The sequence below is a fragment of the Oncorhynchus nerka genome, unplaced genomic scaffold (assembly GCF_034236695.1).
Source record: "Oncorhynchus nerka isolate Pitt River unplaced genomic scaffold, Oner_Uvic_2.0 unplaced_scaffold_3739, whole genome shotgun sequence".
Taxonomy (NCBI): domain Eukaryota; kingdom Metazoa; phylum Chordata; class Actinopteri; order Salmoniformes; family Salmonidae; genus Oncorhynchus; species Oncorhynchus nerka.
Window position 1 is genome coordinate 502 of NW_027037556.1, and position 19,940 is coordinate 20,441.

The 19,940-nt window shown below is 44.1% G+C and overlaps 1 protein-coding gene across 1 annotated transcript; it reads left to right on the plus strand.

Moving 5' to 3' along the window:
• Nucleotides 1-2,230: 2,230 nt before the first annotated feature.
• Nucleotides 2,231-18,243, plus strand: LOC115104837 (FYVE, RhoGEF and PH domain-containing protein 1-like; the record flags this gene model as incomplete). Its single annotated transcript, XM_065014330.1, has 6 exons — nt 2,231-2,394; nt 2,714-3,063; nt 8,108-8,321; nt 12,870-13,617; nt 13,936-14,174; nt 18,065-18,243. Coding segments are annotated over exons 1-6 (1,894 nt in total), but the record flags the coding sequence as incomplete, so codon positions are not given.
• Nucleotides 18,244-19,940: the final 1,697 nt, after the last annotated feature.

A 19,940-nucleotide genomic window follows, 5' to 3' on the forward strand; every position in this document is an offset into this window, starting at 1 on the left:
ACCTGTTGTATTCAGCATTTCACTGTGAGGTCTACTACACCTGTTGTATTCAGCATTTCACTGTAAGGTCTACCTACACCTGTTGTATTCAGCATTTCACTGTGAGGTCTACTACACCTGTTGTATTCAGCATTTCACTGTGAGGTCTACTACACCTGTTGTATTCAGCATTTCACTGTGAGGTCTACTACACCTGTTGTATTCAGCATTTCACTGTAAGGTCTACTACACCTGTTGTATTCAGCATTTCACTGTAAGGTCTACTACACCTGTTGTATTCAGCATTTCACTGTGAGGTCTACTACACCTGTTGTATTCAGCATTTCACTGTGAGGTCTACTACACCTGTTGTATTCAGCATTTCACTGTGAGGTCTACTACACCTGTTGTATTCAGCATTTCACTGTAAGGTCTACTACACCTGTTGTATTCAGCATTTCACTGTGAGGTCTACTACACCTGTTGTATTCAGCATTTCACTGTGAGGTCTACTACACCTGTTGTATTCAGCATTTCACTGTGTGAGTCTACTACACCTGTTGTATTCAGCATTTCACTGTAAGGTCTACTACACCTGTTGTATTCAGCATTTCACTGTAAGGTCTACTACACCTGTTGTATTCAGCATTTCACTGTAAGGTCTACTACACCTGTTGTATTCATCATTTCACTGTGACGTCTACTACACCTGTTGTATTCAGCATTTCACTGTAAGGTCTACTACACCTGTTGTATTCAGCATTTCACTGTGACGTCTACTACACCTGTTGTATTCGGTGCATGTGACAAATAACATTTGATTTGATATGAGATATGAGGTGGAAAGGGACCAAATTATTAGGGTGAGGCACATGGGCTATTAACAGCTTATTTCACAACATAAACTTAGTATTACTTTCTTAGCTACAGTATACATATCTCCCTGGCATATTACATCATTTATGAAGCAGGATACAAGACATTTTTGGACTCACTTGAACAGGAATGTGGTGCAGTGGTCCTTCGTGGGCAAATTTTGTTATCAAAGTCTGTCTCTGGATTTATGGTGCTTTTAAAACAACTGGGAACTCGGAAAAAAAACAAGGTTGAATCATGATGACATCATTGATCTTCAGGTCGTGGCTCTAGAAAGAGGCCAGAGTTCAGGTCGTGGCTCTAGAAAGAGGCCAGAGTTCAGGTCGTGGCTCTAGAAAGAGGCCAGAGTTCAGGTCGGAGCTCTAGAAAGAGGCCAGAGTTCAGGTCGTGGCTCTAGAAAGAGGCCAGAGTTCAGGTCGTGGCTCTAGAAAGAGGCCGGATTTACAATTCCGAGTTGGATTACCCAGTTTTCTGGAACTCACTGAAGCCTGAGATTTCCCAGTTCCGAGATTCCAGTTGTTTTGAACACAGCAGAAGCCATGTTGGATTGACAGCATGGCCAATGTTGACTGTTTATCCTTTTAAGCTTGGAAAAAGAGACTCTTAACCCTAGACTAGACTTGGACCACACACCCACTCCACGAATAGCAGGCTAGGGATTGCTTTGCAACACTTGCAGTTAGCCACTGATTCCTTCCAAACTGTTTATGTTTATGTCCAATGTTCCATGAGCACCGAAATGTTTTATCTATAATTTCCCTTCATTCTTTCTCTTCATATGACAAGAATTAATAAGGATTTGCCAGTAGATTGTCGACTTGATTCATGATGACTTCTAGCTAAGATTTTAAATGTAGGATGTTGACATGATCAGTCCAATCAAAGCTACTGTACATATAACGTGGTTTGACATCATTTTATCTGTGGCCAATGACCTTGAGCCTTCTTGGATGGGCACTTCTCACGTAACTCTATGGCAGCACCCAAAAGGGGCTAGAATTTTTGAGCTCTCCTTGTAGATTTTGTGGTGACGTAGTGTCCCCATGAGTGACAGAACACTGAGCCAATCACGGCGCAACTGGAGAATATTAACAACCCCTCCATGAGTGACAGAACACTGAGCCAATCACGGCGCAACTGGAGAATATTAACAACCCCTCCATGAGTGACAGAACACTTAGCCAATCACGGCGCAACTGGAGAATATTAACAACACCTCCGTATTTTCTGCTTGCTAACCCCATCACTACAGAAAGCACTGAGCTAGGCTGAAACACCTGCATTTTGGAGCTGCCTCACTAACCAAAGCTATTTCAATCCAGCAACCTTTTGGTTACCGGCCCAAAGGTCCTTCCCGCCAGGCTACCTGCCGCCGATGAGCTTCACTGATGTTTTCCTGAGCTTTCCAATACTGGGCAGCCAACTGGGCAGCCACCTGGGCAGCCACCTGGGCAGCCAACTGGGCAGCCACCTGGGCAGCCAACTGGGCAGCCACCTGGGCAGCCAACTGGGCAACCAACTGAATGTTCTGAAACTCTGGTGATGGCTCTGGTCCCTACTTGTCTCCCTGTCTCCCTCTGGCCCGTCCTCGTCCAGTCCAGTATTAAATAATCTATAATGTATATGTATGCGTTTATGTAACTGATGTCCTGGTTCCTCTGACCCTGGTTCCTCTCTAGGTTTCTTCCTATGTTCCTGCCTTTCTAGGGAGTTTTTCCATGGACACCGTGCTTCTTCATTGCTCTTTGGGGGTTTTAGGCTGGGTTTCTGTACAGGAACTGCTCATGTAAAAAGTGGTTTATAAATACATTTTATTGATTGTCTATGTACTATGTTTCTCTCTCTCAGTGACCTCCAGTACGAGGTATAATACTGTATACTCTATAACTTGTCTACCTATCATCTCCCCAGGCCCGTCCTCCTCCAGTCCTCGGCTGATGACTAAGAGCCTATCCCTGGAGCCTGGTGCTCACGGTGCATGCCTCGGGGCCCACGACGACGACTCAGACACCCAGACAGAGACCCCTCGCCTAAGCTCAGACCCCGGCCCTCAAACCTCCGGGCCACTGGGTCTGCAATCCCCCGGGGCCCTGCTGAACCCCGCTCGACACAGCTGTAACAGAGGAGACAATGGGAGTGGAACTCCTCAAGAAGTGCCCTCCACCGCCCTCAAGACACGCCCTCCCTTACCTGGGCCTAAACCACAAGGTAAATCAAAATCAATTCAAATGTTATTTGTCACTCTGTTCCCTGTAGTCCACGATCAGCTCCTTTGTCTTGCTGAGGGAGAGGTTGTTGTCCTGGTACCACACCTGCCGGGTTTCTGACCTCTCTCTATAGGCTGTTTCATCATCGTTGAGGATCAGGCCAACCATCGTTGCTCGTGGGTGAACTGGTAGTACAGGAAGCGGACTAAGCACACATCCTTGAGGGACTCCCGTGTTGAGGGCCAGTGTGTCAGATGTGTTGTTGCCAACCCTCACCACCTGGGGACGGCCCGTCAGGAAGTCCAGGATCCAGTTGCAGAGGGAGGTGTTCTGTCCAAGGGTCCTTAGCTTAGTGATGAGCTTGGAGGGCACTATGGTGTTGAACGCTGAGCTGTAGTCAATGAACAGCATTCTCACATAGGTGTTCCTTTTGTCCATGTGGGAAAGGGCAGTGAGGAGTGCAATAGAGATTGAGTCATCTGTGGATCTGTTGGGGTGGTATGTGAATTGGAGTGGATCCAGGGAGTCTGGGATGATGGTGTTGATGTGAGCCATGATCATCCTTTCAAAGCATTTCATGGCTACCGATATGAGTGCTGCGGGGCGGTAATCATTTAGACAGGTTACCTTGGTGTTCTTGGGCACAGGGACTATGTTGGTCTGTTTGAAACATGTTGGTATTACAGACTGGGTCAGGGAGAGGTCAGTGAAGAGACTTGTCAGCTGGTCAGCGCATGCTCTGACTATGTGTCCTGGTAATCCGTCTTGCCCTGCGGTCTTGTGAATATTAGCCTGTTTAAAGGTTTTACCCACATCGGCTACGGAGAGCGTGATCATACAGTCATCCGGAACAGCTGGTGCTCTTATGCATGATTCAGTGTTGCTTGCCTCAAAGCAGGCTTAGAAGGCATATAAAGTGGAAGAGAGATTGACGTCATCACTACTTGTTTTGGTAAGAAGTGTTGACAAGCTGAATGTACCGAGCTGTCTGTTTAAACTATAGAACAGACTATGGGAGGCGCACAGTACTACATAGAGCCATGACTACATGGAACTCTATTCCACAGTACTACATAGAGCCATGACTACATGGAACTCTATTCCACAGTACTACATAGAGCCATGACTACATGGAACTCTATTCCACAGTATTACATAGAGCCATGACTACATGGAACTCTATTCCACAGTACTACATAGAGCCATGACTACATGGAACTCTATTCCACAGTACTACATAGAGCCATGACTACATGGAACTCTATTCCACAGTACTACATAGAGCCATGCCTACATGGAACTCTATTCCACAGTACTACACTAGAGCCATGACTACATGGAACTCTATTCCACAGTACTACATAGAGCCATGACTACATGGAACTCTATTCCACAGTACTACATAGAGCCATGACTACATGGAACTCTATTCCACAGTACTACATAGAGCCATGACTACATGGAACTCTATTCCACAGTACTACATAGAGCCATGACTACATGGAGACTCTATTCCACAGTACTACATAGAGCCATGACTACATGGAACTCTATTCCACAGTACTACATAGAGCCATGACTACATGGAACTCTATTCCACAGTACTACATAGAGTCATGACTACATGGAACTCTATTCCACAGTACTACATAGAGAGCCATGGACTACATGGAACTCTATTCCACAGTACTACATAGAGCCATGACTACATGGAACTCTATTCCCACAGTACTACACAGAGCCATGACTACATGGAACTCTATTCACAGTACTACATAGAGCCATGACTACATGGAACTCTATTCCACAGTACTACATAGAGCCATGACTACATGGAACTCTATTCCACAGTACTACATAGAGCCATGACTACATGGAACTCTATTCCACAGTACTACATATAGAGCCATGACTACTACACTAGAGCCACGACTACATGGAACTCTATTCCACAGTACTACATAGAGCCATGACTACATGGAACTCTATTCCACAGCACTACATAGAGCCATGACTACATGGAACTCTATTCCACAGTACATAGAGCCATGACTACATGGAACTATTCTATGAAGCCATGACTACAGTACTACATAGAGCCATGACTACATGGAACTCTATTCCACAGTACTACATAGAGCCATGACTACATGGAACTCTATTCCACAGTACTACATAGAGTCATGACTACATGGAACTCTATTCCACAGTACTACACAGAGCCATGACTACATGGAACTCTATTCCACAACTACACAGAGCCATGACTACATGGAACTCTATTCCACAGTACTACATAGAGCCATGACTACATGGAACTCTATTCCACAGTACTACATAGAGCCATGACTACATGGAACTCTATTCCACAGTACTACACAGCCATGACTGGAACTCTATTCCACATAGAGCCATGACTACATGGAACTCTATTCCACAGTACTACATAGAGCCATGACTACATGGAACTCTATTCCACAGTACTACATAGAGTCCATGACTACATGGAACTCTATTCCACAGTACTACATAGAGCCATGACTACATGGAACTCTATTCCACAGTACTACATAGAGCCATGACTACATGGAACTCTATTCCACAGTACTACATAGAGCCATGACTACATGGAACTCTATTCCACAGTACTACATAGAGTCCATGACTACATGGAACTCTATTATACATAGAGCCACAGACTACATGGAACTCTATTCCCACAGTACTACATGACTACATACATGGAACTCTATTCCACAGTACTACATAAGAGCCATGACTACATGGAACTCTATTCCACAGTACTACATAGAGCCATGACTACATGGAACTCTATTCCACAGTACTACATAGAGCCATGACTACATGAGAACTCTATTCCACAGTACTACATAGAGCCATGACTACATGGAACTCTATTCCACAGTACTACATAGAACCATGACTACATGGAACTCTATTCCACAGTACTACATAGAAGCCATGACTACATGGAACTCTATTCCACAGTACTACATAGAGCCATGACTACATGGAACTCTATTCACAGTACTACATAAGCCATGACTACATGGAACTCTATTCCACAGTACTACATAGAGCCATGACTACATGGAACTCTATTCCACAGTACTACATAGTGCCATGACTACATGGAACTCTATTCCACAGTACTACATAGAGCCATGACTACATGGAACTCTATTCCACAGTACTACATGAGCCATGACTACATGGAACTCTATTCTACAGATGACAAAATGGAACTCTAGCCATGACTACATGGAACTCTATTCCACAGTACTACATAGAACCATGACTACATGGAACTCTATTCCACAGTACTACATAGTGCCATGACTACATGAACTCATTCCACAGTACTACACAGAGCCATGAATACATGGAACTGGTATTCCACAGTACTACACAGTAGCCATGACTACATGGAACTCTATTCCACAGTACTACATAGATGCCATGTTTTACATGGAACTCTATTCCATAGTACTACACAGAGCCATGACTTGGAACTGTGTTCCACAGTACTACACAGAGCCATGACTACATGGAACTCTATTCCAAGTACTACAAAGCCATGACTACATGGAACTCTATTCCACAGTACTACACAGAGCCATGGCAGCATGGAACTCTATTCCACAGTACTACATAAGCCATGACTACATGGAACTCTATTCACAGTACTACATAGAGCCATGACTACATGGAACTCTATTCAGTACTACATAGAGCCATGACAACATGGAACTCTATTCCACAGTACTCTGACCAGTAACACATGGAACTGTATTCCACAGTACTACATAGATCCATGACTACATGGAAAATACGAAGATGACTACATAGAGCCATGTATGGAACTCTATTCCACAGTACTACATAGAGCCATGTTCATGGAACTCTATTCCACAGTACTACATAGAGCCATGACTACATGCAACTCTATTGCTGGTACTACATAGAGCCATGACTACATGGAACTCTAGACACAGTACTACATAGAGCCATGACTACATGGAACTCTATTCCTGCAGTACTACATAGAGCCATGACTACATGGAACTCTATTCCACAGTACTACATAGAGCCATGACTACATGGAACTCTATTCCACAGTACTACATAGAGCCATGACTACATGGAACTCTATTCCACAGTACTACATAGAGCCATGACAACAAACTCTATTCACAGTACTACATAGAGCCATGACTACATGGAACTCTTCCACAGTACTACATGAGCCATGACCACATGGAACTCTATTCCACAGTACTACATAGAGCCATGACTACATGGAACTCTATTCCACAGTACTACATAGAGCCATGACTACATGGAACTCTATTCCACAGTACTACATAGAGCCATGACTACATGGAACTCTATTCCACATCAGGTAACTGATGCAGCAGGAGAATCAGATTTAAAAAACAGATCAAAATACACCTTATAGAACAACGGAGACTGTGAAGAGACACAAACACACACACACACACACACAGGTACAGACACATGCACACGCACACAAGCACACGCATTCTACACACACGTACATTGTAATATTATTGTATGGTGGTATTATACATTTTTGTATTGTAGATATGTAGTGGTGTAGTAATGTTACATGATGTCCTGTTTTATCTTTTGTTTTATATGTAATGTAAGCATCTTAATGTGTTTGGACAGATTGGAAGAGTCTGTGGGGATCCCTAATAAATACAAAATATAAATATTGCTCGTCTGGTAGGCTCACGCCACTGGGCAGCTCGCGGTTGGGTTTACCTTTATAATCCGTTACAGTTTGCAAGCCATGCCACATCCGACGTGGCCGCCTAATGATATCAACTATTAAAATCTTAAAGAAGACATTACGTCCCTCTTTATCTGAGCAGTAACACTGTGTTTACTGTAGTTTAATCAGAGATATTAGGTAAAATACGAAGATGATCAACACCTTGTATGTCGTGTTATTTCTCCTCAGTCAGTAACATGTTGTATGTCGTGTTGTTTCTCCTCAGTGCCCCCAAAGCCTCCTCACCTGCAGCAGAGTGCTGGTGCTGCTAGACCACGCCCCCGCGCCCCAGACAAGCCCCTCCCTCTGCCTCCACCCTGTAGACCTCTGCCTGCAGACCCCAGAGGGGGAGGAGCCAGCCATCCCCAAACACTCCCCCGCGTTGAGGGAAGCTCCTCCCCCACCGCATGCGTGCTCTCCCTCATCGAGAAGTTTGAGAGGTGAGCCGTCATTCTCAGGATCAAACTTAGGTCAAGTATTTGAGCTGACCTCAGTCTTCACGGTAGGCCTACAATGGAACCAATTACATAGTTCCAAGTGATTAATGACATAGTTCCAAGTGATTAATGACATAGTTCCAAGTGATTAATGACATAGTTATAGTGATTAATGACATAGTTCCAAGTGATTAATGACATATTTATAGTGATTAATGACATAGTTCCAAGAGATTAATGACATAGTTCCAAGAGATTAATGACATAGTTATAGTGATTAATGACATAGTTCCAAGAGATTAATGACATAGTTCCAAGAGATTAATGACATAGTTATAGTGATTAATGACATAGTTATAGAGATTAATGACATTTTTATAGTGATTAATGACATAGTTATAGTTATTAATGACATAGTTATAGATTAATGACATAGTTCCAAGTGATTAATGACATAGTTCCAAGTGATTAATGACATAGTTATAGTGATTAATGACATAGTTATAGTGATTAATGACATAGTTATAGAGATTAATGACATAGTTCCAAGTGATTAATGACATAGTTCCAAGTGATTAATGACATAGTTCCAAGTCATTAATGACATAGTTCCAAGTGATTAATGACATAGTTATAGTGATTAATGACATAGTTATAGTGATTAATGACATAGTTCCAATAGATTAATGACATAGTTATAGAGATTAATGAAATTTTTATAGTGATTAATGACATAGTTATAGTTATTAATGACATAGTTATAGTGATTCATGACATAGTTCCAAGTGATTAATGACATAGTTATAGTTATTAATGACATAGTTATAGTGATTAATGACATAGTTCCAAGTGATTAATGACATAGTTATAGTGATTAATGACATAGTTATAGAGATTAATGACATTTTTATAGTGATTAATGACATAGGTATAGTGATTAATGACATAGTTCCAAGTGATTAATGACATAGTTATAGTGATTAATGACATAGTTCCAAGAGATTAATGACATAGTTCCAAGTGATTAATGACATAGTTCCAAGTGATTAATGACATAGTTCCAAGTGATTAATGACATAGTTATAGTGATTCATTACATAGTTCCAAGTGATTAATGACATAGTTATAGTGATTAATGACATAGTTCCAAGTGATTAATGACATAGTTATAGAGATTAATGACATAGTTCCAAGTGATTAATGACATAGTTATAGTGATTAATGACATAGTTCCAAGTGATTAATGACATAGTTCCAAGTGATTAATGACATAGTTCCAAGTGATTAATGACATAGTTCCAAGTGATTAATGATATAGTTATAGTGATTAATGACATAGTTATAGTGATTAATGACATAGTTATAGTGATTAATGACATAGTTATAATGATTAATGACATAGTTCCAAGTGATTAATGACATAGTTCCAAGTGATTAATGACATAGTTATAGTGATTAATGACATAGTTCCAAGAGATTAATGACATATTTATAGTGATTAATGACATAGTTATAGTGATTAATGACATAGTTATAGTGATTAATGACATAGTTATAGTGATTAATGACATAGTTATAATGATTAATGACATAGTTCCAAGTGATTAATGACATAGTTCCAAGTGATTAATGACATAGTTCCAAGTGATTAATGATATAGTTATAGTGATTAATGACATAGTTATAGTTATTAATGACATAGTTATAGTGATTCATGACATAGTTCCAAGTGATTAATGACATAGTTATAGAGATTAATGACATTTTTATAGTGATTAATGACATAGGTATAGTGATTAATGACATAGTTATAGTGATTCATTACATAGTTATAGTGATTCATTACATTGTTATAGTGATTAATGACATAGTTATAGTGATTAATGACATAGTTATAGAGATTAATGACATAGTTATAATGATTAATGATATAGTTATAGTGATTAATGACATAGTTATAGTGATTAATGACATAGTTATAGTGATTAATGACATAGTTATAGTGATTAATGACATAGTTATAATGATTAATGACATAGTTCCAAGTGATTAATGACATAGTTCCAAGTGATTAATGACATAGTTCCAAGTGATTAATGATATAGTTATAGTGATTAATGACATAGTTATAGTGATTAATGACATAGTTATAGTGATTCATTACATAGTTATAGTGATTCATTACATTGTTATAGTGATTAATGACATAGTTATAGAGATTAATGACATAGTTCCAAGTGATTAATGACATAGTTCCAAGTGATTAATGACATAGTTCCAAGTCATTAATGACATAGTTCCAAGTGATTAATGACATAGTTATAGTGATTAATGACATAGTTATAGTGATTAATGACATAGTTCCAATAGATTAATGACATAGTTATAGAGATTAATGAAATTTTTATAGTGATTAATGACATAGTTATAGTTATTAATGACATAGTTATAGTGATTCATGACATAGTTCCAAGTGATTAATGACATAGTTATAGTTATTAATGACATAGTTATAGTGATTCATTACATAGTTCCAAGTGATTAATGACATAGTTATAGTGATTAATGACATAGTTATAGAGATTAATGACATTTTTATAGTGATTAATGACATAGGTATAGTGATTAATGACATAGTTCCAAGTGATTAATGACATAGTTATAGTGATTAATGACATAGTTCCAAGAGATTAATGACATAGTTCCAAGTGATTAATGACATAGTTCCAAGTGATTAATGACATAGTTCCAAGTGATTAATGACATAGTTATAGTGATTAATTACATAGTTCCAAGTGATTAATGACATAGTTATAGTGATTAATGACATAGTTCCAAGTGATTAATGACATAGTTATAGAGATTAATGACATAGTTATAGTGATTAATGACATAGTTCCAAGTGATTAATGACATAGTTCCAAGTGATTAATGACATAGTTCCAAGTGATTAATGACATAGTTCCAAGTGATTAATGATATAGTTATAGTGATTAATGACATAGTTATAGTGATTAATGACATAGTTATAGTGATTAATGACATAGTTATAATGATTAATGACATAGTTCCAAGTGATTAATGACATAGTTCCAAGTGATTAATGACATAGTTATAGTGATTAATGACATAGTTCCAAGTGATTAATGACATAGTTCCAAGTGATTAATGACATAGTTATAGTGATTAATGACATAGTTATAGTGATTAATGACATAGTTATAGTGATTAATGACATAGTTATAATGATTAATGACATAGTTCCAAGTGATTAATGACATAGTTCCAAGTGATTAATGACATAGTTCCAAGTGATTAATGATATAGTTATAGTGATTAATGACATAGTTATAGTTATTAATGACATAGTTATAGTGATTCATGACATAGTTCCAAGTGATTAATGACATAGTTATAGAGATTAATGACATAGTTCCAAGAGATTAATGACATAGTTATAGAGATTAATGACATTTTTATAGTGATTAATGACATAGGTATAGTGATTAATGACATAGTTATAGTGATTAATGACATAGTTATAGTGATTAATGACATAGTTATAGAGATTAATGACATAGTTATAGTGATTAATGACATAGTTATAGTGATTAATGACATAGTTATAGTGATTAATGACATAGTTATAGAGATTAATGACATAGTTATAGTGATTAATGACATAGTTCCAAGTGATTAATGACATAGTTCCAAGTGATTAATGACATAGTTCCAAGTGATTAATGACATAGTTCCAAGTGATTAATGACATAGTTATAGTGATTAATGACATAGTTATAGTGATTAATGACATAGTTATAGTGATTAATGACATAGTTAAGTGATTAATGACATAGTTATAGTGATTAATGACATAGTTCCAAGTGATTAATGACATAGTTATAGTGATTAATGACATAGTTCCAAGTGATTAATGACATAGTTATAGTGATTAATGACATAGTTCCAAGTGATTAATGACATAGTTCCAAGTGATTAATGACATAGTTCCAAGTGATTAATGACATAGTTATAGTGATTAATGACATAGTTCCAAGAGATTAATGACATAGTTCCAAGTGGTTAATGACATAGTTCCATAGTGATTAATGACATAGTTCCAAGTGATTAATGACATAGTTCCAAGTGATTAATGACATAGTTATAGTGATTAATGACATAGTTCCATAGAGATTAATGACATAGTTATAGAGATTAATGACATAGTTATAGAGATGAATGACATAGTTCCAAGAGATGAATGACATAGTTCCAAGAGATTAATGACATAGTTCCAAGTGGTTAATGACATAGTTCCAAGTGATTAATGACATAGTTCCAAGTGATTAATGACATAGTTCATAGTGATTAATGACATAGTTCCAAGTGATTAATGACATATTTCCAAGTGATTAATGACATAGTTCCAAGTGATTAATGACATAGTTATAGTATATACTGTCCACTTAGGAGTCATTGATTTTCTCCCCCAGATAATATAGTTCCTCCAGTTTTTTAAGACTTCATTCTAAATCTGTGTTTACTCTACAGGGAGAAGATCATTGTGGTGCCTGATATCACGGGAGGGGGTCTCTGCACCCCCCGGCTCCTCGAGACGGGACCAGGAGGGGACACCTTCTCTCCCGCAGCCTCAGAGCTCCCTCTGGGCTGTCTCCCCGTGGTCTGGCCCCCTGGTTCCTCTCAAGACCTCCAGGAGCTCCGGGATCTACCTCAGGGGCTGGCTGTGCTGGTTAATGTGTTGCCGGGGGAGACGGAGGTACCAGAGGATGACAACGATAATGAACTAGAAACGTTGTGCTCTATCTCTGACAAGCGTCTGTCCATGGAGTCTGGCTACAGCGCCTCGGAGAGACTCACAGACACCATGGAGATGAGGGAGCAGGTGGGGTCAGAATCAGAGAGCCAATCAGAGATCCCCTCTGAACACTTGCCCCTCCTTCAGCCGCAGACGGACGGCAAGCTGGCCAATCGGGACTCTGGCATCGACAGCATCAGCTCTCCGTCCCACAGCGAGGAGCTGTGTTTCGCCGGCGACGAGGACCGGGTCATCTACCCATGTAGTCCCGCCCTCACGCTGCCACGCCTCTCTAGCTCCTCCTCTTCCGGCTATGCCGAGGGTCCGGGGGGAGAGGGGGCATCGGCTGAGGGGGGGAGAGATTCGGAGGGGGACAGTGACTTGGAGGAGGGGAGTGGGGACGAGACAATTGAACTGATCAACCCCATGATGGATCTGCTGCCTTTGGCCCTGCCTCAAACAGACAGACAGGACTCTACGGAGGTAGGCCAGACTCTTCTTTAGCATCACTTATTAATAAAGTCATATGAACCATCTGAAATATGGAAAATGTACAAGCACAACATTTTCCAGTGCCGTTACCATGACAACTTGTTATTTTGGACTTGGTCAAGATACTGATCTAGCTTCTTCTGTGTGCGTGTGTGTATGTGTGTCTCTGTGTATTTGTCTCTCTGTGTGTGTGTGTGTGTGTGTGTCTCTTTCTCTCTCTCTTTCTCTTCTCTCTCTCTCTCTCTCTCTCTCTCTCTCTCTCTCTCTCTCTCTCTCTCTCTCTCTCTTTCTCTCTCCGACCAATCCCAGCTGTCGGTGCAGCAGCGTGTGTTCAACATAGCCAATGAGCTCCTCCACACAGAGAAGGCCTACGTGTCTCGGCTGTACCTCCTGGACCAGGTGTTCTGCTCCTCCCTCCTAGAGGAGGCGCGCTCCCGCTCCTCCTTCCCTCTAGATGTGGTCATGGGTATCTTCTCCAACATCTGCTCTATATACTGTTTCCACCAGCAGTTCCTGCTCCCCGCCCTGGAGAAACGCATGGCGGAGTGGTGAGTTAAACCCTGACCCCAGTCCCTAACCCTGACCCAGGGTCTACCTCTAACCCTACACTAACCCTGACCCAGGGTCTACCTCTAACCCTACACTAACCCTGACCCAGGGTCTACCTCTAACCCTACACTAACCTTGGACCAGGGCCTACCTCTAACCCTAGACTAACCCTGACCCATGGCCTACCTCTAACCCTACACTAACCCTGACCCAGGGCCTACCTCTAACCCTACACTAACCCTGACCCAGGGCCTACCTCTAACCCTACACTAACCCTGACCCAGGGCCTACCTCTAACCCTACACTAACCCTGACCCAGGGCCTACCTCTAACCCTACACTAACCCTGACCCAGGGCCTACCTCTAACCCTAGACTAACCCTGACCCCAGTCCCTAACCCTGACCCAGGGCCTACCTCTAACCCTAGACTAACCCCGACCCAGGGCCTACCTCTAACCCTACACTAACCCTGACCCAGGGCCTACCTCTAACCCTAGACTAACCCTGACCCAGGGCCTACCTCTAACCCTAGACTAACCCTGACCCAGGGCCTACCTCTAACCCTAGACTAACCCTGACCCAGGGCCTACCTCTAACCCTAGACTAACCCTGACCCAGGGCCTACCTCTAACCCTACACTAACCCTGACCCAGGGCCTACCTCTAACCCTAGACTAACCCTAACCCTGACCCAGGGCCTACCTCTAACCCTACACTAACCCTGACCCAGGGCCTACCTCTAACCCTACACTAACCCTGACCCAGGGCCTACCTCTAACCCTAGACTAACCCTAACCCTGACCCAGGGCCTACCTCTAACCCTACACTAACCCTGACCCAGGGCCTACCTCTAACCCTACACTAACCCTGACCCAGGGTCTACCTCTAACCCTACACTAACCCTGACCCAGGGCCTACCTCTAACCCTAGACTAACCCTGACCCAGGGCCTACCTCTAACCCTAGACTAACCCTGACCCAGGGCCTACCTCTAACCCTAGACTAACCCTGACCCAGGGCCTGCCTCTAACCGTAGACTAACCCTGACCCAGGGCCTACCTCTAACCCTAGACTAACCCTGACCCAGGGCCTACCTCTAACCCTAGACTAACCCCGACCCAGGGCCTACCTCTAACCCTAGACTAACCCTGACCCAGGGCCTACCTCTAACCCTACACTAACCCTGACCCAGGGCCTACCTCTAACCCTAGACTAACCCTGACCCAGGGCCTACCTCTAACCCTACACTAACCCTGACCCAGGGCCTACCTCTAACCCTACACTAACCCTGACCCAGGGCCTACCTCTAACCCTAGACTAACCCTAACCCAGGGCCTACCTCTAACCCTAGACTAACCCTAACCCAGGGCCTACCTCTAACCCTACACTAACCCTTACCCAGGGTCTACCTCTAACCCTACACTAACCCTGACCCAGGGCCTACCTCTAGCCCTAGACTAACCCTAACCCTGACCCAGGGCCTACCTCTAACCCTAGACCCTGACCCAGGGCCTACCTCTAACCCTAGACTAACCCTGACCCAGGGCCTACCTCTAACCCTAGTCCCTGACCCAGGGCCTACCTCTAACCCTACACTAACCCTGACCCAGGGCCTACCTCTAACCCTAGTCCCTGACCCAGGGCCTACCTCTAACCCTACACTAACCCTGACCCAGGGCCTACCTCTAACCCTAGACTAACCCTGACCCAGGGCCTACCTCTAACCCTAGACTAACCCTGACCCAGGGCCTACCTCTAACCCTACACTAACCCTGACCCAGGGCCTACCTCTAACCTACACTAACCCTGACCCAGGGCCTACCTCTAACCCTAGACTAATCCTGACCCAGGGTCTACCTCTAACCCTAGACTAACCCTGACCCAGGGCCTACCTCTAACCCTAGACTAATCCTTACCCAGGGTCTACCTCTAACCCTAGACTAACCCTGACCCAGGGCCTACCTCTAACCCTAGACTAACCCTGACCCAGGGCCTACCTCTAACCCTAGACTAACCCTGACCCAGGGTCTACCTCTAACCCTAGACTAACCCTAACCCTGACCCAGGGCCTACCTCTAACCCTAGACTAACCCTGACCCAGGGCCTACCTCTAACCCTAGACTAACACTTACCCTGACCCAGGGCCTACCTCTAACCCTAGACTAACCTAACCCTGACCCAGGGCCTACCTCTAACCCTAGACTAACCCTGACCCTGACCCAGGGCCTACCTCTAACCCTAGACTAACCCTAACCCTGACCCAGGGTCTACCTCTAACCCTAGACTAACCCTAACCCTGACCCTGCTTTCCCTCTCTCTGTCCATAACCCTTGCCCGGACTTGCCTACTCCGCCCACAGCTCTCCTGCCACACACACATACACACACACACACACACACACACACACACACACACACACACACACACACACACACACACACACACACACACACACACACACACACAAACAAACTCCCTGTAACCCTGACCTCTCCTCTCTCTCCCCCCAGGGATGTGAACCCGCGCATCGGGGACATCCTGCAGAAGCTAGCCCCCTTCCTGACCTCTCCTCTCTCTCCCCCAGGGATGTGATCCCGCGCATCGGGGACATCCTGCAGAAGCTAGTCCTTCCTGACCTCTCCTCTCTCCCCAGGGATGTGAACCCGCGCATCAGGGACATCCTGCAAGCTAGCCCCCTTCCTGACCTCTCCTCTCTCCCCCAGGGATGTGAACCCCGGGGACATCCTGAGCCCCTTCCTGACCTCTCCTCTCCCCCAGGGATGTGAACCCGCGCATCGGGGACATCCTGCAGAAGCTAGCCCCTTCCTGACCTCTCCTCTCTCCCCCAGGATGTGATCGGGACCCAGAAGCTAGCCCCCTTCCTGACTCTCCTCCCCCCCCCCAGGGATGGAACATCGGGACATCCTGCAGAAGCTAGCCCCTTCCTGACCTCTCCCTCTCTCCCCCAGGGATGTGAACCCACTCGGGACATCCTGCAGAAGCTAGCCCCCTTCCTCTCTCTCTCTCCCCCAGGGATGTGATCGGGGACATCCTGCAGAAGAGCCCCCTTCCTGACCTCTCCTCTCTCCCCCAGGGATGAGAACCCGCATCGGGGACATCCTGCAAGAAGCTAGCCCCCTTCCTGACCTCTCCTCTCTCCCCCAGGGATGTGAACCCGCGCATCGGGACATCCTGCAGAAGCAGCCCCCTTCCTGACCTCTCCTCTCCCCCAGGGATGTGAACCCCGCTCGGGGACATCCTGCAGAAGCCAGTCCCCTTCCTGACCTCTCCTCTGGCCTCTCCCCCCCCAGGGATGTGAACCCGCATCGGGGACATCCTGCAGAAGCTAACCCCCTTCCTGACCTCTCTCTCTCCCCCTCCCCCCAGGGATGAAGAACCTCTCCTCTCCCCCCCAGGATGTGAACCCGCGCATCAGGGACATCCTGCAGAAGCTAGCCCCTTCCTGACCTCTCCTCTCTCCCCCAGGGATGTGAACCCACGCATCGGGGACATCCTGCAGAAGCTAGCCCCTTCCTGACCTCTCCTCTCTCCCCCAGGGATGAGAACCCGCGCATCGGGGACATCCTGCAGAAGACCCCTCTCCTCTCTCCCCCTGAACCCAATCGAGACATCCTGCCAGCCCCCTTCCTGACCTCTCCTCTCTCCCCAGGGATGTGAACCCGCGCATCGGGGACATCCTGCAGAAGCTAGTCCCCTTCCTGACCTCTCCTCTCTCTCCCCCCAGGGATGTGAACCCCGCATCGGGGACATCCTGCAAGCCCCAGCCCCTTCCTGACCTCTCCTCTCTCCCCCCAGGGATGTGAACCCACGCATCGGGGACATCCTGCAGAAGCTAGCCCCCTTCCTGACCTCTCCTCTCTCTCCCCCCAGGGATGTGAACCCGCGCATCGGGGATATCCTGCAGAAGCTAGCCCCCTTCCTGAAGATGTACGGAGAGTACGTGAAGAACTTCGACCGGGCCATGGAGCTGGTCAACACCTGGATGGAGAGGTCGTCCCAGTTCAAAGCCATCGTCCACCAAATCCAGGTAGGGGTTTATGAGGGCTGCAGTAGATATCTCAGATAGGGAGGAGAGAGGCCTAAGAGGGTTTTATAAATAAGCATCAACCAGTGGGTCTTGTGACGGGTATACAGAGATGACCAGTTTACAGAGGAGTATAGAGTGCAGTGATGTGTCCTATAAGGAGCATTTTGGTGGCAAATCTGATGGCCGAATGGTAAAGAACATCTAGCCGCTCGAGAGCCACCCTTACCTGCCGATCTATAAATTACGTCTCCGTAATCTAGCCTGGGTAGGACGGCCATCTGAATCAGGGTTAGTTTGTCAGCGGGGTGAAAGAGGAGCGATTTACGATAGAGGAAACCAAGTCTAGATTTAACTTTAGCCTGCAGCTTTGATATGTGCTGAGAGAGAAGGACAGTGTACCGTCTAGCCATACTCTCCAAATACTTGTATGAGGTGACGACCTCAGGCTCCAAACCGTCAGAGGTAGTAATCACACCGGTAAGAAACATTCCACTGGTGGCAGCCCATTGGTTAAGAGCATTGGGCCGGTAACCTGAAGGTTGCCGGTTCAAATCCCCGAGCTGACACGGTGAAAGAATCTGCTCTTGAGCAAGGTGATTAACCCCCAACAACTACTTCCTGAACCCCGATGACCTTGATTAAGGCAAATCCCTACACCTCTCTGGTTCAGAGGGGTTGCATTAAATTCGGAAGACACATCTTGGCTGAATGCGTTCCGTTGTGCATCTGACTAGGTATCCCCTAGCCAGTGTTGTATTTCAATGTGAGCTCTAGTGCAATTGTGTTTCCATTGCTAGGGCTGACTGTGAGAATCAACCATTTCTGCATAATCAAATCAGTTGCTTTGTGAGAATCAACTGATTTGCTAAAATGACACAGCTAGCCATAGTTATATCAATGGCAGCTGAAAAGTACCGGTGGCCTGTGTTTGGTCCTCAGCTGAGAGCAGGTCCACAAGGAGCCATGGCCCAGTGAGACACGGGTGCCGGCACGCCTAGATGGAAACAGACAGGTCTGATGAGTATTCTGGGTAAATCCTGTGTAAAACACTGGGGTAAAACACTGGGGTAAAACACTGAGGTAAAACACTGAGGTAAAACACTGGGGTAAAACACTGGGGTAAAACACTGAGGTAAAACACTGGGGTAAAACACTGAGGTAAAACACTGAGGTAAAACACTGAGGTAAATCCTAGGTAAAACACTGGGGTAAAACACTGAGGTAAAACACTGAGGTAAATCCTAGGTAAAACACTGGGGTAAATCCTAGGTAAAACACTGAGGTAAAACACTGAGGTAAAACACTGAGGTAAAACACTGGGGTAAATCCTAGGTAAAACACTGAGGTAAAACACTGAGGTAAAACACTGAGGTAAAACACTGGGGTAAATCCTAGGTAAAACACTGAGGTAAAACACTGAGGTAAATCCTAGGTAAAACACTGAGGTAAAACACTGAGGTAAATCCTAGGTAAAACACTGAGGTAAAACACTGAGGTAAAACACTGAGGTAAATCCTAGGTAAAACACTGAGGTAAAACACTGAGGTAAATCCTGGGTAAATCCTGGGTAAAAAATGGTCCGTTAGTGAGTGTGAGCATTCATCGTAGTGCAATGCATATAAATATCAGTCTTTCTGAATTTCTTTATAAAAGTAATCTACACATCTTTATGAAAGTCAAAAAGAAGTAGTGAGGTTAAAATGGTCAAGATGATAATGA